Here is a 26019-nt window from a genome sequence, read left to right as displayed (position 1 = left end):
TACAGGCCAGCGATCATATTTGGTAACTTCCGCATACATTAAATATGACGTTGCTCTCGCCTCTCAGTGAGGTAGAGAAGCATGTGGTTTTCACCCAGCCAATCAGCGAAGATCACTCTAGGTTACATCACACTACATCGTGGCATTTGACCAATCAGTAGAGGCCTGGAACGTATCAAACTTTCTCTTTTCTCTGAAGTTGGAAAAAGACTCGGTCCGTTTCTATATTTGCGGTCAAAACGTCAAAACTAGTCATTGTTAGTTGAGGAAACTCACACATTTTATGGTTGTGCTAAAGTGATGATATTTACATTTCTTGGAATGTTTCTTTTTTTTTTTTTTTTACCACAAATGGGCAAGGAATCATGTGGTAACTTCACTGACCTTGAATTTCAACATGAAAATTAAAAACTTTAAAAACTGCTACAACAGTAAAAAAGTTTTATGTCCTCCACTAATACTCTACGGTTGAAATTTTGAATTTCAAAGTATTCCGATGAATGTCCTTTAAAGGGTTAAACACATGCAAAAGAAATAGGTGAGTTAGCCAGTCAGTGGGGTAAAGTGTGGACAAAAGACAACTTAAGCAACAAGGTTTGGTTTGTACCTGGTTCGTGGTGTCAGTGATCGCCACCAGCATCTTCTCCAGAGCCGTCTGAAGTCGGCTGCTGATGCCCATTAAATATTCCTCATTCTTGAGCTGTGGTCCTGCTCCAAGCAGCAGACTGTCCATCATCTGCTGAGAAACCTCCAGGCCCTCATCAGCCTCCATCTCCCCGGACCAAACACTCACATCGTCTGCACCGGTCTCACTGCCCCGGAAACTTTCTGTAGAGTAATCTAGAAAGACACAAGCAACAGAAGGCAGAAATGTTTCACAATTAGTTCAGTGTCAGCAAATTTTTAGTCGTTTGTTTCGAAAAGGTCTGTAACAGCTTTCTTGTGGTGCTCAGATGGTTAAACCAAGACATATAGAATGTAAAGTGCTGCTGGAATACTGAATATTTAGGCTCACGTGTCGAGGGACATTGAAGTCAGGCTCAATAAGGTCGTTAAAAATGCTAGACGTGTGATTTATATTCCTGACTAAACAGGACGCTAGGAGTGCTACCTATAAGGCCATAATAACAGCGAAGGTGCACACGTCATCTGGTTCAAATGGGAACACTGCACTCACACCTTAAATGCCTTTAAGATAGTTAGAAAATTATGTAATTCACATTCAGTCGTTTGACTCATTTACATATTTTCATAGTAATATTATGACAGCGGGTGGAGGCAGGGTGGGTCAAAACTTGCGATGCATTCAGGTATTTCAGACAATGCAGAAATAATGACACAGCAGAACTGAGCTGTGGATCTTCTGAAGGATGTGAGGAGGCAAAATGATTCATTTAAGGGACTTGAAAGGGGTTTGTAATCACAACAAACATAACAAATGTAAAGTGCCACCGGCTCCGTGGTTAAATAAGAGTAGTGTTATGCAACCCAGTGCAGAAAGATGGCACAGTGAGGGAGATATTTTTAAGAACCACAACATACTTACAGTGTTGTAGTTTCTACATGGGCAGTACTGTGTTATGACATCAAAGTGACACTGGCTACAGGGGCACCTCTGTATTTGAGGTTTTGCATGTTTTACTGGAATATTGCTGCTGAACTCCATTTCAAATGTATTTACATAAAAGCACATGATTAGATAAAGGTGCTGTGACCGCTGCACATACAAATTATCATGCAGGCACATAATTAAACAAACCATAAGCATGTGATAGGACCAGCCGTGACCCACCTCACAAATGTGAGTTACCACAGTTTATGACTGAAATCTACAGAGATCTGTAGAAGGTGCTGCGCTGTAGGAAGTAGTAAAAAAATAAGTGTTATGATAAATGACTGTCGGTTCACAGCACCTGTCACTGTGAGAGTGACGCTACACTTGTGAAGGAAAAATTACTCTCTTTCCCCTTATTGAGTGATTTCTTTGCAGCTGTTAGCTGAAGACAGCCCAGGATATCATGCAGGTTGCACCTGTCAATACAGTCAACTTAAATCAAGTTGTAGAACCTCTGGATCACCTCAAATTGTCCTACAGGTACCTTTTACCCCTGTTCCTATTTGCTTCACACATTCAGGCCCTCTCCGTCCCTAATATGACCCTGAGAATTGCAGATGCTGCAAAAGAAGATACACGAGAGAGAGACAACTACTGTAGGAAAACATGACTTGGTTAAGATTAGATATTGTTTAGTCTGATGTTACAGAGTAGACAAGTTGTCTCCATATTGGGCCATAATCTAAATATCCTCCCAACTCAGTATATACCCAAGGTTGAAGAGAATCCTCAGAATTGATGCTGCCAGCGCTCACATCACTGTGTTGCTCGTTGTATCACTTCTCCTGATATCAGTTAACCTTATTCTCAACATAAACCATCTCAGTCTCCAGACTGTCTCTGAGTCTGCCTCCTCATTCGTCTCTCGACATCACAGAAATCCCTCAACACTTAAAAATTCACCTGTTTTCAATTAATATTAATTTACTGTACGGCACACAGCAGAAACACCTCAACACATTGAAACATTTGTTGAATTTCTTTTCAGTTCATAGTATTGTATCTATAAAGTGATCAGCTTGGGAACATGAGACTTTGCTGCCTTTAGATTTCATGGAGTCACCACCTTGACTCATAATCATTCAGGCTGAAAGCAAATTCGTTACCTTTTTGTTTTCCACTCGAGAAACTGAGCAACAATCTCCAGGCTACTTGCACAACAGAGAGGAGAAGAGCCTATTTATTCATGCATTCACATTATGTAGCCATGGTTCACTATTGCTACGCTACACTGAACCATGAGCAACAGAGAAGGTTTGCTTAAAATGCAGCCACAATTGCTGTGTTACAAGTGACACAAATCCCATTTTAAAGTCAACTCTAGAAGTCCAATGCAGAGTGAATTTCAAAACCTTAGCGCATGTTTTTGCTTGTTTCCAAATGTTTTGTTATCCAGACTTATTAAAATCAAACAGATTCCAAGCTCCAGGCTACAAAATGTAATAAATTGGATTTGGAATGGCAGTCTGATGATAGCTCTGATCATGCAGGTGCAGCTGCTGTTGAGTAAAACTTCACAGAACAGCAATACTTAGTCCTAAAGTGAGGCAGTCTAATAAGTGTATGCATAATTACATTTTATTGGCTTTGTAGTTCCATTTTTTGCTTCCTTGCAAAAGACTTTAACCCAAAGTTAAACAGCAAGATGTTTGAACTGAGGTGTTTGGAGTCTTTAATGTCTTATCTGTACTGTACTGATGTTACCTGCCTGCAGAATAAGGCCTGATGGGCTCTGTATTACCTTTCTGTCTGGTTGCTTTCTCTGAGGAGGGGTGAGGAGGCTGTACTCCACCGGAAGCGTCACGCAAACTCTGCATGTGGAGACCCATAGTTTCCTCTGCTGCTGCTGTGGTCTTCAAGACGTCAACCAGCACCTGACTCAGCTTCTTGTTGGCTTTACGCAGCAAGTTTCTGAAATCAATAAGAGATGTAGCGCTAATAGGGGTACTTCATTAAAGTACCTGAAGCATTGTTCACATGCAAATATCAGAAAAGCTTGAAGACATATATGACAATTAAGAAACTGAGTCTACACTGCAAAAACTCAAAATCTTACCAAGTGTATTTGTCTTGTTTTTAGTCAAAATGTCTCATCCCACTTGATTTAAGATAAATTCACTTAACTAGTGACATTTCAGCAAGATGGAGGGACTTGTTTTAAGACAATGCATCTTAAATATCTTGTTCAGTCAAACAATTTTGAAATGATCTTGTTTTGAGTTGTATTTTACAAGAAAACTCAAAATAAGTTTAATTAATCGCAAATTAGGAAGTTACATGAAAGCAAAAATCTATTTTTGAGTGAAAAACTGCTTTTTTTTTTTTTTTTTAAATTTAGCATGTCTGGCTTATTTTAAGACACCTAAGCTTGACAATCCTGGTAAAATAGAGCCTAAAATAAGTTTTCCCAGCTAATTTTAAGATCTCAATAATCTAAATATCATATCTTATTTCAAGAAATCTTACCAAGCCATTTTTTACTTGTTCTATTGGCAGATTTTTTCACTTATTTCAAGGTAAAAGTTCCTTGAAATAAGTTATTTTTTCTTGTTTTGAGACAGGCGTTTTTCCAGTGTGGCTTCAAATGGAAATCAGTACTAATTTATTCCTAATATAAACTGTTTCTCATGAAGGACTAACTGATCACATGCTATAAACTTTATCTGTAGTTGCTCTGATTAATAAAAAACAGTGCGCATGCAGCGTTTACCTTTCAGTATCTTCATCAGACGACTCTCCATCATCCTGCAGTGACAATTTGCTTCCACCAGCCTGCGTTGTTCTCGACTCGCCTCCATCTTCCTCTTCCTCAACTTCTCCTTTCCCGTCATCTGCCGTCTTTAAGGCCTGGACGGGCAGCAGAGAGAACACAGACAGCAGCCCCGTCATCGCCGAGTTTCAGCTGAATAAACAAACTCTTGAAAACTCTCTGCAGCGGCGTGGCCGAATGTGCGACCATTAGTAAAAGTAAATTCAAATCAGGCACGGCAAGGCACGCGCAGACACACTGCCCTTTTGTGAGCACGCAAACAAACACAGACACACACTTTAGGCCCCTTGGTGCTGTGAGAAACACTATTATCTTTGTGCTGCTATGGCAACAGGTGCACCTGAGGCGCAGAGACTGGTTTGGGCAATAGCTCCATCTTCTGGAAGAACAACAGTAATGCAACTAATGCAACTTTTCATTCCCTGATCCACAAAATAACTACAAATTTGCAACCTCCGCTATACCAAGAGATGCACACAGACATGCAGACAAACTAGTGGGCCTACTGGAACACAAGCAAGATGACAAATGAGAAGAACACAGCAGCCTAACAACTGTAATATTATTAAATAGTAATTTAATTTCGACTAGAAGCAGCAGACATCAAAGTAATCTCCACATATAAACTGTAGAGCAAAATAGAATATGTAGAAAAAGACTTGCAGGCATCTTATGTTTTGTAACAATTCTGACAAAAATATAGCATTTTAAACTGGTTTTAAATTTGACTGGATTTGTGGAAGTCATTGGCACCCACTTTGGAAACCACTGCACAGACAGTATACTGTGCACAGTACATGAGAGAGGCACTGGTATCGAAGAAAAAGTCACTTTTAGAAGATAATTTGTATGATACTGTTTTATAATGCTACTGAAGCAAGAACAACAAAGTGCTGTACAGTGTAACACCAGAACAATGGGGATGTCTTTGAAGTTTAAATAAGATTTTGAGACACAAAGTCTGACAGACACTGATTCAACTCTCATGTGATTTGTTGTAGTGTTGAAATAAGTTGCATGATACTTCAGACAGTAGTATTCCAAGCACATTTTAAAAGATTTAAAATCATTCATGTTACTGTAATTTTTTCTAGAAGACAGTATATACACCTGCATGTATTTAAATGTGCAATACAAAATGTTTATCTGTAGGTTTATTTACTATTTATTAACGTATAAACTTTTGTACAAAGTTGCGATTATTAAGTGGTTCCAAGTGTACAAACAAACCAAGCCCTTTGCCTTGTCTAACATTTCTGTTCTTATTCAATTATTACTCATAGTTTACTCTTTCTTCTTCCCCTTTTTTTTTCTCATTTGATTAATTTTCAGGTGTCCAAGGAGGCTGGGAAATGTGAGTTTGCATGTTTGTGTACGTACTTGGTGGAAAAAAAAGACCTAAATTCATGACTCCAACAACGCTCTATAACATTAAAATTAAAAGAACATTCAAAATAATTTCTGATATTAGGCTGAAATCTGTGATGTCAGATTTATTATAAACATCTTCTACAAATTTTTGACCAAGAAATAAACTTTGTATGCTGTAGATCCCTCTGGCTTTCTCCTTTATCAACCTTCACAGTTTATTTTCAGTGGATCACTTTCACAACATACTTCTTGCTGTCATTTCTGCTCTAAACAGAAATCAAGATAATTTGTGGGGATTCAGGAGTGAATAACACTATTCATATAAACATTTCAGCTGAGTGTTGTCAAGGAAAGTACAGAAGCATTTTCTCATCATTAAACCTAATCCAAACCAATTACCGAGGCTTAAGAACTTTTTTTTCTTCTCTAAATTATACCCACCAAGCGTGTGTTGGAGGAACTCATCTCACAAAGAACACTGACCCTGACAGCCACTGCTATCACACAGCTGAAGCCTAATCATGCAATAAATGGTAAGTGAAAAGCAAGCGGGCTCTGGGATTAGCTCTTCAAGGCAGCAGGAGTGCTTTGAAAAAAGTAATCCTGAATCTGCAGGAGGAAACCAGGACAAGCAGATGATGAAATTATGCATAATCTAGAATGAAAATGATTATTATTTGATATAAAACGATAAACAAATATTCTTCCTGCCAAATAAATTAACTGTTGTGACACGAAAAACCAGTTGCCAGCAAGTTCTCTTACTATTAAAAGCTACGCTCACAAGCTCACTGTATAAAATGAAAAACAAAGGAGCAACAGCACCACAGTATTTTTATTTTTGCAGCAAAATAATGCTGCTACATGTTTAATTTTACACTTTTTTACAGAAAGCCCTAAAATTTAACACCTGCCAGATAATATATGTTTATAATAACATTACAAAATGTATTAGAAATAGAAAATAAAGCTTGTTGATATTAAAAATGCTGGAAAAAATAAAATAATCTCTCTTTATATGGAAAAAATAACCCATGAAACATACACTGTATGCTATGTTGGAGTGGTTTTAAATGTAAGAAATGTAAATTTATATGGGTTATCAGTCATTTAGGATATGGATAGACTTATTTGGGACAGTTTTTTAGTGTTTTAAATAATTTTGGACATCTTTTGAGACTTTTTCTTTTTTTACAATTCTTAGTTGTTAGGACACATTTCAAGTTATTTGGGATATTTTTTAGTAATCTTAGACATGTTCTCAAGGAATTTTGGACAAGTTTCAAGTCATTTGGGACATTTTCTGAGTCACTGACAAATTTTAGGTCATTTCGGACACGTTTCCATTTATTTTGGACTATTTTTTTGTCATTTTGGACAAATTACAATTTATTTTGGACGGCAATTCTTGAGTCATTCTGGACAAGTTTCAAATCATTTTGGGGTAATTTTAGTAATTTAGGAGGTCTGACTGACTACGGATTGTGTCATTATGTGTGTGTGTGTAATGTAGTTTATAATGTTGTCTGTGCTGTTTTTGTTGGTCCTCTGTATATTTGTACTGAAAAGCCCAACCAGGGATGGGAGATGAAAATTAGCCTAATGCTATACACTATATATGCAAGACATCAGATGTTATTCATGTTAATTGCATGGTCTATGATGAAATAAACGAACAAATAAATAAAATAACTACACACTGAGACGTTGCACTTGTCTGAACTAGTATCCTGAGTGTGTGAATGTTTGTATCTTGTTTTACATGTTTCTGGGCTACTTTGCAGATTAAAGGTGCAGGTGGAAGAAATGTCAGTATTTAACGTCTCCAATTACTGCTTCGTCTTATGGTTAAATAATATCACAGTTAGTTTAACCAAAATTTAAAAAAAAAACAACAGATATGGCACAGGTGATGGAAAATATACTATATTAATATTTCTTACTATCTGTAGTCTTTAAGATGTTGCTGAAGTTTATCCTGCTTCAACCACATTATTAGTTATAGCTCTGCTTGTAGGCAAATACTTATTTTGACTGTGACTGAGTGACAAAAATATTTAACCAGAATAAAGTCACAGTTAGCAAGTCAAACCAGTGACAAACTTTTAATGTTACATACAGAATCTATGATATATATATATATATTCAATTTGACTGATGCAACACCTGCATTGCGACACTGTGTATCTGAAAATTAATGACACAGCAGCAATGAACTCTGTCAGATGGAATTAACGAATATGTGGTTGAAAGTCGGGAGGGAAGCAGCGCATTCGGTGCGACGGTTCAGTAAGAGACACTGACCTGCTTAGGTGCTGATTCGGTTTTCTGCAGTTCCTCCTTTAACTTTCTGATCTCGGCGTTCCTCTCCTCCAGCTCCCGTTCCAGTCTCTCCCTCTCCACCTCCTCCAGCCAGGCGCCTGAGCTGGGGGAAGCTCTGGGAGTGTGCTCCTCTGCCTCCCTCTCGTCCACGTCCTCTTCATCCGACTGGGTCTGCATGGAGGTGCTCGTCTGGCAGGCGCGTTTGTTGATTCGAGCCAGTTCAGTCTGCTGTGCAAACTCCACAGACATCTGAACTATGGCCTGTGAAGAAACATGGATCCAAAGATATTTACTTTTGATTTAAGAGTGCAGATAAAATGTTTGTTTGGACATCCTTTTTTATTTGTTTGTTGCCTTTCATTCCTTTCATGCAGTTAATTATAACGACAACTATTTACAGTTATTATTTTGTTGATTATCTGAACATAAAGGTGACGCATTGTTACGTGTCGTGTTTCTTCTGAGGATATTAACGTTAGTAAGTTTATCACACAGGTCTTTAAGAAACAGCAAATACTTAGCAAAATTTTAAATTATTTATTATTCTAAAATAACTGATCAATTACTGATTACTCATTACAGCTAGACTGCATCTTTTCACATCAGCCCATCAACTGCTGCTGACTAGCCACAACATTTGTGCAAAAAGTCACAATCCACAGCCACATACCTTTGCTACTTCCTCCTCCACTCTCCCCCCGAGGCTCTCTGTGGAGCCTCCAGCGCCGTTGATCCCACCGAGATCCTGCTCTCTCTCTCCTCTGTCTCCCTGACGCTCCTCTCTTTTCCTCTCCTGGTCCTTTTCTTCTGTCAGCCTCCTCAGCTCGCTGCTGTGCTGCTCCTTGAGAGCGGCGACTTCTTGGACGTACTTGTGGTAGAGAGCTTTCCTCAGTGCCTGCAGCTGTGCTGTCAGACCAGGAGACCTGCCAGACCAGCGCAGCTCTTCACCTCCCGCTGATAATTCCTCCTCACTCAGGTCCTACGGAGAGCAAAGAAAGCAGAAAAGTTACAAATTTATTCTACCAGATAGCAGTTGCTGCAGTGTGTTACAATCTGAAAAATATGAACAAAAAAGTTCCTCAAGACTGTTCCTGAAATAAACAGGTCCCACCTACTCCTTGACCACAGCATTTTGTTCACTCTGCCTCCCAGGGACGATAAAGAGATAAAAAGGTGTCTTGCGTTAAATTACAGAGACATTTTCCACCAGCACACTACCACTCTGCTTTGTGATGAATTCCTGTCTGTTTCAGTCTTTCAGTTTCCTTGGTACCACTTGCCACAAGCTGAACACTTCAGATCAAAACAGAAGTCTCAAAATGCGAGATTTTTTCACAGTTTCTCTTTGTCTGTCAGTCTTCTACTCTGATATCTTCTTCTCTGATCTCTGCACGCAGATCCAAGATCCTCAAAACATGAACTGTGTGAGTTTTGAGGTTGGTGGGAGTGAGAATGACAAACTAAGAAAGGCTGTAAGTCAGAAAGACGAGTGTGAGAGAATACTTAAATGGAGCGCAGTTCATTCACGCAAGACAGAATCCTCCTTTCATGCAGCCACCAAGACTAGAGGACGTCCGCTTGGCTAAAAAACTGTGTTATGTAACGTCCAATCCTTTTAATCGTTAGATATAAGTCCACTCATGATGCTGCTTCTGGAGCTGGGCTGGGGATTTAGGGCACGCTTTAGCCTAAAGGCTGCAACTGCTCCCTCCCATCCGCCTTTACTGTCGTAGCATCTTAATGCATGTGCACGTTTCTGCTCGTAGTAGGATGTGATGCATGTGACAGAGAAGACGTAAAAGAGAGTAAAATGAAGCAGCCAAACCTTTATTTCCTCTGTGTGCTCCTCCTCCATCCACTCAGAGCCGGACGCTGGAACGCTGGACCGGCTGAAAGATAAAACGTCAGTATTAATTGTTGGCAGCCTAGTTTTAAAGATTAAGAATTTAATGAGGATTTAATTTAAAGTTTAAAAGTTAAAGAATGACCATTTCAAGAGGCTAACGTACCAGAATGCAAAATGCATTCATGAGGATAACAAAGCAGTTTAATGGGATTACCACAGATATTATTAACAGGTTAGATTGTCATTGACATTTCTACAGCAAAATATTAAGGAATATCCTTCTTGCTTTAAGGTAAACTAATTGGGACTTGTATGCTTTTTGGTTGCAAGTATACAAGAGTAAATAATTCTCTGTGATATTCTTTGGAGCAGAAATTCCCCTGAATAATATGAAGATTATTTAGTTTTGATTAAACATACAATAAGTAAATCACAAAATTAGAAGTGCTAAGAAAAATTAGCACAAAAATTAAGTAAGTAGGGCTGCAACTAATCACTATTTCCATGATTGAAAAAAGTGCAGGTTATTTTTCCAAATAAAGGTGGTGTTTAAGATTTTGGGAAAAGACTTTACTAATTAGCATTTTTAAATAGATAGCATGTAGTAGCGGATTATAATCACATATTTCGTCTTTAATTGATCATTAATTTGTCTGTAAATAAAGAACAACCTCCTATCTTATTTTCCTTCAAAACAAGCTACTATCCTAAAATTCCAACACTAAAAAAAACAGACATTCAATTTATTGTCAAATTTGACAGAGAAAAGCGGCAAATTAAAGAATGATTGGTGAAAAAATTCTGTCCACTGACTACGCAAAGAATTGTTTCAGCTCTAGATATAACAAGGTGAAACAACATTTATCTAATAATACTAACAATAATATAAGTAACTCATCAGTAAATAAAATATGTGACTGTATTTCACATCTCTGCAAATAATTTCCTTTAACAATGCATGGATATAAAAGAAGGTTTTAGGGAATTAATATTAACAAAATCAAACAGTGGAGGGCAGCAGCATCTCAGTCTTAAAGAAAGAGCAGGATTCTCTTCTTCAATCTTGAGAAAAAGCTCACCCATTCCAAAAAAAGTTTCCTACTTGTTGTACAAACAGCCAGTATGTCTTAGAAATGACTGAATTTTCAATATAGCAACAGTTAAAACTAACTTGATTCTTCTCTTTTCTTTTTTTGACATCAGACGAGACGTTTGTGGTCATTTTTGCCATTTTAGTTTGTGACTCTTAAGTTTATTAAAATGAAAAAAAACAGTTGCATTCATTGTGTTTCTATACTTCAGTGCCTCATTTCCCCCAGGAAGCCATCTGTAAAGGCTGAAAAGCTACTTTTACAGGTTACTGGGCTAATGAAAGGCATGAACAGCACATAGTGAAACAACCCTGTGAATATTTCATTAGTTGGGGCTTTGTTGTCAACTGAACTGGGTCAGGTAGCTTCCACGTGCTGCACAAGATGTGTAGACTGGCTTTCATTCCAAGTTATCTTTAGAACAGTCAATCATGTAGCTTGGTCTGCTCAGACTGCTTTCCAAACACACAAACACTATGTTAATCAATCATCTACAAGCATTAAAGTGAGTTCCTCTGATTACAAGTAAACTATATATGTGAGAGAATTACACAAGCAACTGCAGATAGACAAATGCAGTGATATTGCTCTTTAAAAGCAACAAAACCTGAGATTAGATGATAGATATTGGCTAAATTATTACTTTAGAGATTGTTGGGTCTACTGGAGCAAATTTTAAGTTGTATTCTTGTGTCTTGCTCTGTCTCAACAGACAGTTAAGAGGTGACAATAATTTTAACACAGGAGTCAAGTCTAGCAATTTGGGTCATTGCTAGAACAAAACAGGTGTTTTTGGTGTGTCACCTGTGGTAGGTGTGAGTGCCCGTGACCTCCTGCAGGCGCTGCTGCAGCATGAATAGCTCGGTGGCATAGCGTTCCTCTGACTCCGTGGCCTGCTGCTGGTAATGAGCTCGGAGATGCTCCATCTCTTGTTTGTGACTCTCCTCCAGCCGGAGCTGCTTCTCCTGAGCCTCGGCCTTCAGCCTCTGTAAATCCATCGACGGCACGCTCGATGTACACGCCGGCCCCTTCAGATCTAACCGATACAGAGGTGAAACGTGAAATTAGATATGCTGAAACGGGTATCATTTGAGAGCAAAATCAATGAGATGAAACTTTAATGTTTGCTCTGGGGAAATTGGCTGCTACGGTGCCAAAAGACTATTTCGAATATGAAATAAACAAGCAGGGAGCAGTTAAAAAACAGATATAAATGCACATACTGTATAAAACGTTTTAACAGATTAACAAGTTAACAAATATTTGCCATTTATAGGTTTAGACCAGGGGTGTCAAACATGCGGTTCGCGGGCCAAAACCAGCTCTCCAGAGGGTCCAATCCGGCCTGTGGGATGGTTTTGTAAAGAATAAAAATTACAGAGAAGACATGAACTGCAAATTGTATATATGTAAAACTCTAAATTTAAAATAATTTCTGGACAAGCTGTTTTGATCATAAAGTAAAACATTACATTGCTCATTGTTCTTTTGTCGCTTTGTGTCTCATTTTTGTAATATTTTGTCTTGTTTTTGTTGTGTTTTGTCTGAGTTCTGTCGTTTCTCTCATGTTTTTGTCGTTTTGTTTCTTGTTTTTTTCGTTTTGTTTCCTTTTTGTCACACTTGTATTTTTGGTCTTATTTTTCTCATTTTGTGTTTCACTTTATTCATTGTTTTGTGCTTTTTGTCTCGCTTGTGTCGTTTGTGTATTTTTTTGTCTCGTTTTTGTCGTTTGTCGATTTTTTTTGGCACTTTGTAGCTTTTTTGCCTGTTTTCTGTTTTGTTTCATGTTGTTTGTCTCATTTTTTGCAGTTTTGTTCTCGTCATTTTGTGTCTCATTTTTGCAACATTTTGTCTTGTTTTTTGTTGTTTTTTGTCTTTTCTTGTCCAACTGTTGTTGTTTTGATCATGACTAAATGTTTTGTGCCTTTGTAGACACATTGTGACCTGGAAGTTTTAAAGTGTAAATGATAAACTGAGGCATATTGGTGCTGAAATTGAATTTATTTTTCTGAAGAAACTTCAGGTTGTTTATAATGTTTTGTTCATTAAATGTGAACATTTGAAGAACATACTTTTTTGCATGAAAACAAAGGAAAAATTTGGCGTTTTATGGGTTAATATGCTGTAATTTAACTGGTCCGGCCCACTTAAGATCAAATTGGGCTGAATGTGGCCGTTGAACTAAAATGAGTTTGACACCCCTGGTTTAGACTTTACAGCATACAGATATCCAGAGTCTGTAAAATATTCACAGTAAAACATCTGTATTATTTTAGAATGTGCAAAGTTTGATTAAGAAATGGTGGCTGAATACAAGGCACTGTTACAGTTTGACTTCAAAGTGTGTGGCACATCCAGACAGGTGGTGAATGAAAGGAAAAAAAACAACATAATGTGTGCTTAGTGATGTGTTGAACCAGAACAGCTTCAGCGCTCCTGGGCATTGATTCTCTGAGACTGAAACAACATTCTTCGAAAAGATGCTGGTGTTTGAATGATGGTGCTGAGGAGTGCAGCCTAACACATCAGCCCCAAATCAAGCAAAGTTGTTTAAATGGGTTGAGATCTGATGACTGGGTTGATCAAAGCATATGGATGCAATGTCATTCCAGAAGAGACCAATCACATGAAGGTGATCATTCAGAACAACTCTGTCAAGTGTTCAGGTTTTTCCTTTTCGTTACTCCATCTCAAATCATCAGAGACTTTTCTGATTTGTTTGAAATGTGTTATCATAAACTCCGGATATTGAAAATAGGATTTAGCCATCTGTCTGTGTGTGGCATGAGAATGCTTTTATTAATTTAATAACAGACTAAATCGGGGGAAAAATTTATTCTTAAAGCCTTCAACTGCATACAATAAAGAATACACAAAACAATGAAGACTCAAACTTCGGACAAATGCATCACACACCTGCATATATTAACCCAGTGATGTGACATAAAGTGATCTCCAGATTTACCTTTGCTTGGTGAAGAGCTGAAGGTGGCAACTTGCACACGCAGGTCAGAAATCTCCTTCTCACTGCTGCTCTTCAGCTCATCGTATGCCATCTGCAGTTCAGTTATCTACAAGACAAGTTTTCTTCTGTTAACACCGATATTGTCTCTGTTGCTCAAACTGTGTCTAGATTTTATACTTCATACATTATGTTCATGAGCAACATGTTCAATATTGACTGTAGAATAATTGTCCTAATATAACATTTATTCAAAATATTCTCATAAGTTTCACACTAATAAGACAAGATACAAGTACAATACATGCTTAACAAACTGCTAGTTTTGAATTTAAATGTCAATTGAATTCCATAAACAGACAGCAAAATGTTTTCCAAAGATTTAATAAAAATTTTTGGTTTCCTTTGGTATCAACATGGTTATAATCGAAAAATGTATCTGAACTTTTTCCAGCTCCTCCACTTAGTTTCAATTCAATTCACTTTATTTATATAGTGCCAATTCACAACATATGGGTCAATATATAATTGCGGGAATTTTTGTAACATAGTTGACAGGTATCATAGCTGACATTTTTGCTGTTTTCAGGCCTATAACCAAACACCACATGGCATTTTTACACAAAGATTCTTCTAAATATTATATATACAATTGAGTAAAATTGAAATTGAAAGTTATTCATAAAGATATTGTAGTAAACGTGTTGACATGCCATAAATCCACTCTTGACTCACACACTACTTTATATTAAATAACTCAGAAAGCCTTGGAGTCTGGCCAGTCTTTTCTTCAGGAGGAAATGACATCATGTGGAGCAGGTCATGTGATCTGGAATTAACACACTTCCTTGAGAGGTGTTTTTGTAATGGGCAACTTAGTGGAAAGTGATTTCTCGGACACAGATACAATTTGTTGTTTTCCATATAAAATCTGATATATTGCCAAGAAAGAAATATTTGTCATGATTATCTCGACTTAATAAAAAGAACACAATGAAAACAATTTCTGAATAAGCTCATTTTATTATTGTATAGCTAATTAGAAGGTGGTTGCTATTAAATTAGGACGGTTATTTAGTTGACATTTTAGTGATATCCAGTCATTTTTTATTAATAAATGATTGTTTCCATAATAAAAAATTATGGGATTTGTAAAGACATGATCATAATGAACATAGAAAACATTAGTTTTTTTTTTTTTTTTTAATAAAAATGTCTGCAAGATAAATCCCATGGACTTCAAAAGTCCCTCAATTATATACTGACCCATCTCATAGCACTTAACATAGCAAGGTGAAGACCTTACAAATTTTGAAGAGAGAAATTTAAAAGAGAGAAATTTTGAAGAGAGAAACCAACAATCCAATGCACAATTCATTGTGGAAAACAGTGTCTACATAATCAAGTATTGTTACTGTTTGTATTTTGTGATTTAAAAAAAAAATATACTCTGTTTTGTCACATTTCCGGTGGGAACATGCATGTGTACATTCATACTCCAAACCTGTTTGGAATTAGCTTGTTGTGTGAAATTGGAGCACAGCTTACGTGTACAGATTTACAGGTTTTACCTTGTTCCCATCGGCTCTCAGCAGAGCCTGGAGCTGTGAGAGTCGATGATGTTCCTGCTCAATCTTCTCCCTCAGCTGCTGCAGAGCTCTGTACAGCTCTACAGTAAGAGAAGCAAGTTACACAGACAGTTAAAGGGTAAGGTAGAGCATGTCTTTTATTTCCTGTGGCGCTTGTTTTATTCTGCACTGTAATTCTTTAAAAAGTGCACCTCTGGCCTCCAGGACAATGGGGGTGGATTCACTATTTGCTGGTCTTTCCTCTGCATCAACACTCTCCAAAAACTTTTCACCAAACATGTTCTGAAAAGACTAAAAGAGCAGAACAGACAGAGTTCAGATCGAATGCTATGGTAATGTTAAGCAGACTAATTCAGAAAACATTAGCATTTTTTGTCAATAATTACCAGAAGGATCTCACTGCATTCTTCTGACACTGCTTGTATCATGTTCTGGTACTTGAAGATTTTACGTTCATCTGAGAGAAAAAAAAGTACAAAATGAATAAAGTTAATAGAATATTATGCACGTGTTCATAACCAACAAAGTATAAAAATCCTGCAGGATACTTTTATTCATGTTCTGTCCATCTGCTATGGGATCACTGTTGTGCCACAAATCCAGATGGACACAGCATCATCCAGCTATTTCCTCACCGTGGTCGCTGTGGTCTTTCAGGTCCTGCAGTTTCAGCTCCAGAGACTGTGTGCGAGCATCCGTCTCCTCCTGCAGGACCTCCAGCTGGGCGGCATGGATCTGACACAGGCTGATGCGTTGGGCCTCCATGTGCAGCCTGCAGTCACCCTTAACACGGGGAAACGATATTCATGTCATCAGCACTGAATTACTCACAGGGAAACATGTCTTTCTGTACAGATATATGAAGAGCATTTTTAAAGTTTTCCACATTTTGTTTTGTTTCAGCTTCTTCAAATACAAATCTTTTTTTTCTTCTACAGTTTACACAAAATTCTTGACAATGACAGAGCAAAAACAGGTTTTTGGAGTATTTCGTAAATTAAATAAAAATAGAAGACTTAAGTATCTCATTTACAGCATTCAGACCCTTTTTTGTAACCCTTAATCAATCTGAGCCAAATTAAATTCATTGAGCATTATTGCGAAAGGGGAACACCTGTCCATACAGCATCTGTCAGACACATAAAAGGTAAGTGAAAACCAAGCCATGAGGTCTAGAGAACTGACTACACATCTGCCCAATAGGGTTGTGTCAAGGCACAGATACGTGGAGGGTTGCAAGAAAATTTCTGCAGCTCTGAAAGTTCCCAAGAGGACAGTAGGCATCATCATTCTTTAATGGATGAAGTTTGGAACCACTTAAAGTCTTCTGAGATCTGTCTGTCGAGTTCAAATGGAGTAATCGGGGACAAACGGGCTAAGAACCCAATAGTCACTGTTAATGAGATCCAGAGTTCATTTGGGAGATAGAAGAACTTTATAGAAGGTCTACCGATCAGGATTTTAAGTAGAATGGCCAAACGAAAGCTAAAAGGTACATTACAGTTCACTAGAAGTTTGCAAACAGGCACCTGAAAGACTCCATTTGACCAAATAGACCAGTGGCTTTTCCTTTTCTCAGACTATTAAAAGCAAATTCCACTGATCCATTTGGTCCAAACTCCCAACAACATGTGGCAGAAACTAGGTATTGAGCATCTCCTAATTATTACCATTCCTACAGTCATGCACGGTGGTGGCAGCATCATGGGACGTGGGCATGTTTTTCATCAACAGAGACTAGTCAGGATAGTCAGGATACAGAAAAGCAAAAACCCTTTCAGAGTGCTCATAATCTCAGGCTGGGGCAAAGTTTTACATTTTAAGAGAAAGAAAACACAGGGACAGTCATGGGAAACTATGAAAGCCCTGGAGTGGCTCAGTCAGACTCTGGGCCTGAAACTCTAGACAGATGTGAAAATGGCTGCGTAACGACACTCCCCATCCAACTCGGTTGAATGATATTACCAAGACGAATGAGAGAAACTTCTTGGAGAAAGGTGTGCCAAACTTGTAAGTCATTCCCAAGAAAATTTGCCAAAGATATTTCATCCAAGTACTGAGTAAAGAGTGAGAATACTTATGTAAATTAGATATTTCCGTCTTTCAGTTCTGTACGTAGATTTATAAGAAAAAATACGTTTTCTCAATTTTATGACAAGTATTAGCAAAATGTGGGAAACTTGAAATGGTTTGAAAATTTTCTGCATGCACAGTATATGCTAATGTGATTTTCTATTGGAGTTTTTGTCTTATTATTAGTAAGAGAGTATCCCAAATGACTCCTAATTAATCACAAATGAAATTAAGCAGCACGGTACATCCATTTGCTAATCGGAGGAGACAGATGACTCAATAAGATAATTCCAACAATCCTGTTTCCACAACAGATCTGTGGTTCAAGCCATCTGTGTTCAGGACGAGAGGTCTGCTATTATCGCCTCTGTGACAGAGAACAAAAGGCACACGGGGAAGCTTCTTTCTGTAATTACGCATTATGCATTGACACACATTTGTTAGGGTTATGCAATTGTGAAATTCTATTACCTTTGATGTTAGACGTTTTAAAGTGCACTCTACATTTTAATTAGGGGCTTTGTTATGATCCAATCATTCCATTGGCACTACATCTGACAGAGCAGCGGAGAGGCTCCTTTCAAACCTGTAACTACTCAGATGTTGCTGCTTAAAGCATGCAGATGAGAGACGGTCAGCGCCTAACAAGCGGCGGCAGCTGTGCTATGATGTGTCATAACCACACCAAAAAACAGTGTTACTTCTATGATAAAAAAAATCAAACAAATTTACAAGAAATATTGCCCCTGCTGCAGAGGAAATGACCAAAATCTACAAAACGCGTGCTAAATTTATGGGTAGGAGCAACTCTCACTTGCAGATTTATTTTCTAAATGTATGTACGTGCAATTTAAGACAATTAGTGGCAATAGATATTTTTTCTTCGACAGAAAATTCAACAAGGCCACACCTAAACCAACAAAAATAAATCTTTCATTAAATATATTTCATGCAAATTAATATTTTGTTTTCAGTGCCAAATAACCAAGGGGCTTTAGGAGTTTACTAAGAGTGTTTTAGCCATATTTTGGCACAGCAAGTTTCTCACACTTAGCAGTTGCCTCAGGGTGTTGTCAAGGATCCTCCCCAGCTTGTTTTTTTAGCAACTCAGCTCTTCATTTCTGTCACAGTAAAGTGCTTCTCTGAAAACACCTATTTTCTGACTGTTTCAAGCTCTCTGATACAACTGCTGATGCTGCTAAATTTTCTATGTTCTTTGCTGATTTTCACTGCAGGACTTGAAGCTCTGCAGTGAACATTCTCCTTTTTGCTCTCAGGTAAAAAAAAAAAAATCTGTGAGTGAAACCTGCTTAAGGTGTGTTGACAAGCAAAATGCTAAACTCTCATTTGCTACTCTGGAATAGGTGGAGGTGAAATAGGTATTTTAAATCAAGTCTGAGAATCTGGTGAGTCCAATTTGGGCTAAACCCTAAAAAATGTTTAGGAAAAGAATTGGAAAACATTCCCCCGCAAAGCTGAATGTATTTCAGCAGTAAGAGCACCTATTTATTGACCTTTACACTGCACTGTATGACGTATCAAAGCAACTGAAAAACAAAGGGCAGGATGTGAGCTTAAGTGACATTTACATGCTCAGTAGTCTGTCCCTCTTTTCCTGCTCTCTGATACACGACATAGCCGCCTGTCCCATGTCTGCTCACCTGCATAAGCAAGCAGAAGAAAAATATTGGAGGCTTTTAACACCGTCTCAAACAGTTTCTGAGTACAACTGCAGACAATTAAGACACTGATGGACATAAGATGCACCAATATGGATCACTTCCTGAGAGGGAGCAGAGATAAACTCTAGTAACTACAGCTATCAAGTTGTGCAGAAAATTACTGATCAGAATTTGCAATGAGGTGATACAGACAATAGCCTATTATCATTATTTCAGCTGTTTCACCTAAAAGGATTCCTTAAAAGCGTTGCTTATTAATCTCTTGTTGCTCGTAGCTTTGTAAAAAGTTGGTTCTCATGTGATGCCATACACAGAACATCAATAAAAACGTTCTGTATGTAGAAATGTAAACATATTAGACAGCACATCAAATGCTTATTCAATAAAAATGCAACTCTGCAATGTCACCAGCTATCCAAAGCAAATAACCTTGCATTTTCTGTGCTTTTCCATTCTATAGCATGTACATTTTTCCAACCCAGGAGGTGACGATAACAATATGAAACACAGATGTGAAATGGCAAACACTACACACAATCTTTTGTCTTGTGCATTTGTGACACAGCTTGAAGTGACACCAATACAGAAATGACTGGGTTAAAATGGCTTCTCACCTCAAACCCTTCACTCCCTGCAGAATGGAAAGAAACTAGAATGTACACATTTCTACAGGACAGCAATGATTCAAAGCTATTAGAAGATTAATTGATTGTGTGCTTTTTTTTCTATTCTCAGCTGCTTCAAAACCAACACGACATTCAATTTGAACAAGAGCAAAGGAAAGCAGACTATAAATATTGTATAGAGCTGCTTTAGAAATGGAAATGAACAGAATATTGATGGAGTTTTGACACTTCAGCGTTACATGCAGACTGTACTGTGGTGTGTCTCTTTTGCAATATTCTTCCCACAGTAACAGCGCTGCACTCAACAGTCTGCATAAACTTAAAAATGTATGGTGATCTTGTAACACAACAGTCTGACTCTGCTGCTCACAGAGCTACCTTTGGAAGCGAGCCTGCAGACACTGAGGCAATTTGCAATCATGACTGTTACTCACTAGAGAGAAAACATGTCAGTGCTGAATTGGTTCAGTCACATTCTCTTCAGTGTTGCCTGAATGATATGGCAACGAGCACACACGTCCTCGCATCTCCGATAAATCTAATTACAATATGAAACATCCCAGCAGTAACTGTGAATGTGACGCATGCAATCTCAGTTACGCTTTCTTTTGACATGCACAGTTTCTGAAAAGCCCTTTAATCACTCAGTCAAACATGTAATTTAATCAGACTTAAAAAGGCAAAGAGAAAAGGCAGCGGGGTTGTTTCAGTGAAGTGCGGTGCAGCAGATACATGTGAATTCCTACCTCTTTGTTGATGCAGCCTCTGCCTCCGTCTCCCTGGTACCCGTCAGTGGAGTCCTCCTCACCGGCCCTCTCCTGTGAACATGACATAACCTGGCTCTCCATCTGAGGCTGCATCTCCTCCTCTGCAGCACTTTTAGCTCTCTCTTCTTCCACCAGTGCCTCCTCTACCTCCTCCCCTTGTCTTTCTTCCTTGCTGTCAGAAAGAGCGGTGCCCACTCTGCGCTCCTGCTTCGACCTCTGCCGTCTCTTGCGCCTGTTTGACCCTGAGGCTGTGGACTTGAGCGGGGAAGATCGTCCTTCAACAGGTCCCTCCCCTGAGGACAGCACTGCTGCCGGGGATGGAGTCTGCGAAAGCCTGTGGAGCTCCAGAGTCTGCCGGATGCTGTCTCTCTCCTCTTCAGCCGCCCTTAAGAAGGACTGAAGAGCCTTTATCTCCTCTTGTAAAGACTGAATCTGAAGGTGATGATCCTCCACAGAACAAACTGCCTCAACAGTCTTCTCTTCTTGCTGGAGCTTAGCTTTTCTCTGGGCACCCTTCCCTCTCATCTGCTCCTGCATAATCTCTTGCCTCTTTTCCAGTTCCTTCCCCAGGCTTTCATTTTGGGCGATGACCTTCGTGTTTTCTTGCCTTACTTTCATCAGCTCCTCTTCCAGCTGTCCCACTTTGCTCTCAGTAAACATCAGTTGCTCTGTAACTTCAGAAAGCCTTCCAGCCAGGCTTTCCTTCTCACTCAAAGTAACATTAAGCTTCTCCATGAGCTCAGTAGAATCTTTTTCTATCATAGCTTTACTGTCTGTACTTGTGTCCGCCACTTCGATATGTCTGCTGCTCATCTCTAGGTCTCGGATCTGTAACTGCAGACTGGCAATTTTCACCTCAAACTCAAGCGTCTCCTTCAGCGTCCTCTCTTCTAACTGCGTCTTTGCCTCAATGAGACACGTGTACTCTTCCTTCAGCTCCTGATAATTCACCTCAAAGTTCTTTTCAGCAAAAGAGAAAGTAGTCCTCTGCTTTTCAACTTCCTCACGAAGCTCAGCTACTTGTTGCAGTATTTCATTTCTCTCTGCTGTGAGTGTTTCAATTTTTATACTTTTTGAGTCCAACTCTTCTTTCAAAGTGTTATTAGACTCAGTTAGTGTCTCCTTTGCCAGTTCATGCTCCTTCAGTTTGCTCTCCCAACACTTTTCTTTGTCTTTTGTCTGGTTTTCAAGTACCTCTATTTTTTTCAGTAATGTCTGATTTTCGTTCTCCATTCTAACTCGTTCGTCTCCTCCCTTTCTAAGTTCTTCAAGCTCTATTTGAAGCTCTTGAAGCTGCTGGACAAGCTCATCTCCTTTGGAGCTGTGCAAAGCCAGCTTCAGATCTTCTTTAAGCCCAAGAATTTGGTGCAAAAGTTCATCTCGTTCACTGGCAAAACTTGACTTCTCTTTTTTCAACAAATGAAGTTCCTCTTCGTAACCAATGCGCAGTTCATCCAGCACTTTCTCATGTTTGATAGCAGCTTCATTGAGAAGGTTTTCTGCATTCATGAAGCTCTCTCTTTGCAGTTCTTCCCTAAGAAGCGTGAGCTCTTCCTCGTGGCTGAACAGAAGCTGAGTCCTGAGTCGCTCCAGCTCTGCTTCCTGTGACTCTGCCATACGATCCAGCACAGCATCCTTCTCCCTCTCCAGCATCTCCAGCTTGATCTTGTAATTGGTTATTTCAGATTCATGTTTTGCTTCTTCCTCTTGCGCAGCTTCCTGAGCAGCAGACAGCTCACTCTTCAGATTGTCAATGGTCTCCTGGAGGAGTTGCAGTTCACCTTGTTGGCTTTCCTGAGAGATAAGACTGTGGGAGACCTGCTCCACTGTAACTTTAGCTGAACGGAGATCTTGAAGAAGATCTTCAACCTTGGCCTGCAGGTTGACCTTCTCTTGGGCTACTTGGCTCAGCTCATGTCTGGCTTTATCATGTATTGCTTGAGATTGATCTAATGTTTGTTGAAGTTCCTTAATCTTAGCATTGAGAGTTTCCACTTCAGCAGCATTGCCAGTGGAACTTTGAGAGAGTTGCGTTTTTAGAATCTCAAGCTCAGCGTGATGCTGCTCGTTCATTTGCTGCATTCTCGCTGCATGCTGCAAGTTCAGCTCCTGCTTCATTTGGACTATTTGCTGACCGTACATCTCATCCAGCTCTGCCCTGAGAAGCTCGAGCTTCCTCACAGTCTCTTCCTGCATTTTTTGGATGGTGTCACCCTCAGACAGGCTGCCCTGATGACAACGCTTCTGCAGATCTTCAACTGTGCCCATGAGCTGCATGATTTCATTAGAGGACATTCGCTCTTTCTGTCTCGATGTGGCAAGTTCACCCTTGAAGCTTTCTAACTCAAACTGCTCTTTTTCTAATTGTAATTTACAACTCTCGATTTCACTTTTACAACTTTCTAAGTCAGATTTAGCACCTTCCAACTCATCCAGGCATCTTTCAAGTTCGGACTCCTTTGCAGCCATTCGCTGTTGGAGGTCACACAGGCGTTTTTCAGAGGTCTCAAGCTCATCCTCGAGCTGCATAAGAGAGCAGTCACGTTCTGAAATGACTCTCCCTTGCTCTGCTATAATGAGGTCTTTCTCATCTGACTGCTGTATAATATTCTCATCTGTAGTCCTTCCCACATGCGCAAGTTCCTCTCTGAGCAGGGTTAATGACCGCTCGTGTTCTGTGATTATTGCAGTTTGCTCAGAAATTATCTGACTTTTCTCTTTCAGTGTTTGTGCAAAAGATTCCTCTGCTGTTCTTAAGTCTGTCAACGACTGCTCATGACTAAAAATAACTTTCTCTTGTTCAGCAATCAGCAGGTCCTTTTCATTTATCCTTTGTGTGAAGGATTCTTCTGATCTTCTCCCTGACTACAAAGACAATTAAGCATTGGAAATGCATGTTAAACATTGATAGTTTCCTGTATAGCCACATTATTAAAGCAGAATAAATGTCTAAATTTCTATATAACTGTGACAATCTACAGTAAACTCACCATCTCCATTTCACTGAGCTTCTGTTGGAGTTGGCTCATGCTCTCCAGCTGTTCACCGCTCCTCTCCTGGTGCCTTCTGACCTCAACATTGATCTCCTCCAGCTGCTGCTGGTACTGAACAAGCTGCTGTCTGGCCTGCAGAAGATCGGCTGCAGTGCTGCTGTGGCTGGTATTCCTCAGCGTTTCACCTGCCTGCAGCTGTCAGTCAGACCAGACAGTAGTCAGGATATGGAAAAATAACACGGAAATACACCTCCTACTCATTACAGGTACAGTTCAGTTCACATCCACTCACAGATTTGTTGCTAATTGGAAACCTGAATAACAAAGTAGTAGTAAAAATTATAACTGTGTAACATTGTAAGAAAATTCGAACAAATTCAGGCAATGAAAAAAAAAACTTTCCCACCTGCTGGAACTGAATTTGCAGTTTTTGGCTTTGTTCTGTCAGCGCAAGGAATTCTTTCATGATCTCATCTTTCTCTTCACGAGCCTGCTGAAGGTTAGATGTGAGCTGGGTGATGATGCCATCTCGTTGCTTCAGAGCTGCTTCGAAGTCCTGCAGCTAGAAATGGAAAATGGAATTAAGTACAATTACCTAAGATAGATCTGAGAAACTGGAGGAGAATGAGCAGTTTACAGAAGACAGCATTTAAAAGCAGCAGTAAAGAAAAAGCATACATCCAAAAATTTATTCCTACAGTTAAAATATCTAACTATTGACCCATTTGAAGCCCAAAATCCACAGGAAGGTTTGAATTTTTTTTTTCCTTTCATGACAATCATAACCTGTAAAAACTGAAAGAATTATTGGATTTACAACTTTCCAATGTTCATAACTCAAAAGTCCTTGCTACTCATCTGCAACATGCCATTCTGTCGGAAACTATTTAACCATTTGAAGCCCAAAATCCACATGCAAGTTTGAAATAACATCTTTTGCGACAATCAGAACTTGTAAAGACTGAAAAAAATGGTTGGATTTTCAATTTACTGATAGTCACTGCTCAAAAGTCCTTGTTATTCATCTGCAACGTATCATTCTGTCGGAAAACCTAACCTAATCTAATCTTAAAATCATGATATTTCATTAAAGACTTTATTCTACATGTCTCATTTAATTTGTTAAAAAATAAACCACTTGCAATAAACAGATGCCGTATAAAACAAAAAAATCTGCACTCTTCGGTGCAACTGTGAAGCCCTCAGTGACTTAGCTGCAAACAACAGTCATGTGACAAAAATTCAGGGACTTTTCGGCTGAACTGCAGGCTATGTTTACAGATGGCAGACAAGTATAGAAACAAATTTAAAAAGTAAGTAGTAATATATAACTTTAAGTCACATCTTTTTTTTTCAGTATCGGTTGCACTAGTGTGCATTTTTCAATTCATCTTTTTCTAGTTTTGTAAAATAAATCCTCAGTGAGATTAAATGTTTTTTGTAATGTATGGCATTATAACTGTGTCATACCGCACACAAAGCATTTAAGGAGTTCACTCAACTGCCATGGTTGTACTGTTTCCAAAAAGGTGTTTATGTTGCAGTGAAAAATGAGTCCACGGTGAGTAAAAATGTCCACACATAAGGGTTTAACAGTGATGTCAAACAACATGAAAGATGTGTTCGTGTGCAATATGTCTGCCATTCAGGAGTTAAAGTCAATAAACTGCAGACAAAATTCTCATTTCGTACAGATAAATTCAAATAACATTCATCCTCTAACATAATGATGAGTAAAAATAATTCTAATAAAGTCTAATTTTGTTGCTTCTTTGCAACTGTATTCAGAACACCTGAATAATCTCCATCCTGTGTATTGTCACAGTATACTGGCATAGCAGATGAGCGTGAAATGCAAACACTTGTAAAGCAGGACCTATAATCCAGTGATGAGACATTTACCTGCTGTACACCTTCTGTACCAAAAGCAGACCTGATCTCCTCCAGCTCCCGACTCAGTTCCTCGACAGCCTGGGTCTTAGCCGCCAAAGCGTCCTCCATGTCCTGCATCGTATCTCCCTTCGTCACCTGCTGCAGGGACTCCACTTCCTCCTGAGCAGGAAAACACTAGTAAGCGCTAGCATGGCATGTACAAGATTTAGTTAAAGGATAGAAGATGAAGTTTCAGGAATGAGCTCAGCACTTAGTGACTACCAAAGAGCAACAGTGTTTAATTAGAAGAGCCAAGAGCCACATGAAGGATAGTGCAATAAACAGGTTAATGTTATCTACTATTCCTGTTTCAAAATAGATAATCATTTTGAAAATGCCAAGATATAGTCTTCTACAAGCAAGTAACTGCTGTATACAAC

General features: G+C 38.9%; 1 protein-coding gene across 6 annotated transcripts in view; it reads right to left on the bottom strand.

Annotated features, from left to right (window-relative positions):
• akap9 (A kinase (PRKA) anchor protein 9) overlaps positions 1 to 26019 on the bottom strand; it is an 85909-nt gene that overhangs the window by 40931 nt on the left and 18959 nt on the right. For 5 of the 6 annotated variants that reach the window (XM_023265067.3, XM_023265069.3, XM_023265073.3 and 2 more), the window contains 17 exons: positions 25610 to 25759; positions 24114 to 24269; positions 23705 to 23902; positions 20694 to 23579; positions 19229 to 19300; positions 16202 to 16349; positions 15953 to 16023; positions 15758 to 15857; positions 15549 to 15646; positions 13981 to 14086; positions 11820 to 12051; positions 9904 to 9967; positions 8749 to 9057; positions 8061 to 8339; positions 4326 to 4462; positions 3357 to 3526; positions 608 to 840 (listed from right to left, as the gene is read on the bottom strand). In XM_023265067.3, the coding sequence (XP_023120835.2) occupies positions 608 to 840; positions 3357 to 3526; positions 4326 to 4462; positions 8061 to 8339; positions 8749 to 9057; positions 9904 to 9967; positions 11820 to 12051; positions 13981 to 14086; positions 15549 to 15646; positions 15758 to 15857; positions 15953 to 16023; positions 16202 to 16349; positions 19229 to 19300; positions 20694 to 23579; positions 23705 to 23902; positions 24114 to 24269; positions 25610 to 25759 (5409 nt within the window). The remainder of the gene's footprint in view (positions 1 to 607; positions 841 to 3356; positions 3527 to 4325; positions 4463 to 8060; positions 8340 to 8748; positions 9058 to 9903; positions 9968 to 11819; positions 12052 to 13980; positions 14087 to 15548; positions 15647 to 15757; positions 15858 to 15952; positions 16024 to 16201; positions 16350 to 19228; positions 19301 to 20693; positions 23580 to 23704; positions 23903 to 24113; positions 24270 to 25609; positions 25760 to 26019) is intronic. The other variant, XM_023265072.3, reaches the window with a different exon arrangement.

The sequence above is a fragment of the Amphiprion ocellaris genome, chromosome 15 (assembly GCF_022539595.1).
Source record: "Amphiprion ocellaris isolate individual 3 ecotype Okinawa chromosome 15, ASM2253959v1, whole genome shotgun sequence".
Lineage (NCBI taxonomy): Eukaryota > Metazoa > Chordata > Actinopteri > Pomacentridae > Amphiprion > Amphiprion ocellaris.
The sequence above is the reverse complement of the archived record's forward strand: the minus strand, read 5'-3'. Positions and strand labels throughout refer to the sequence as shown.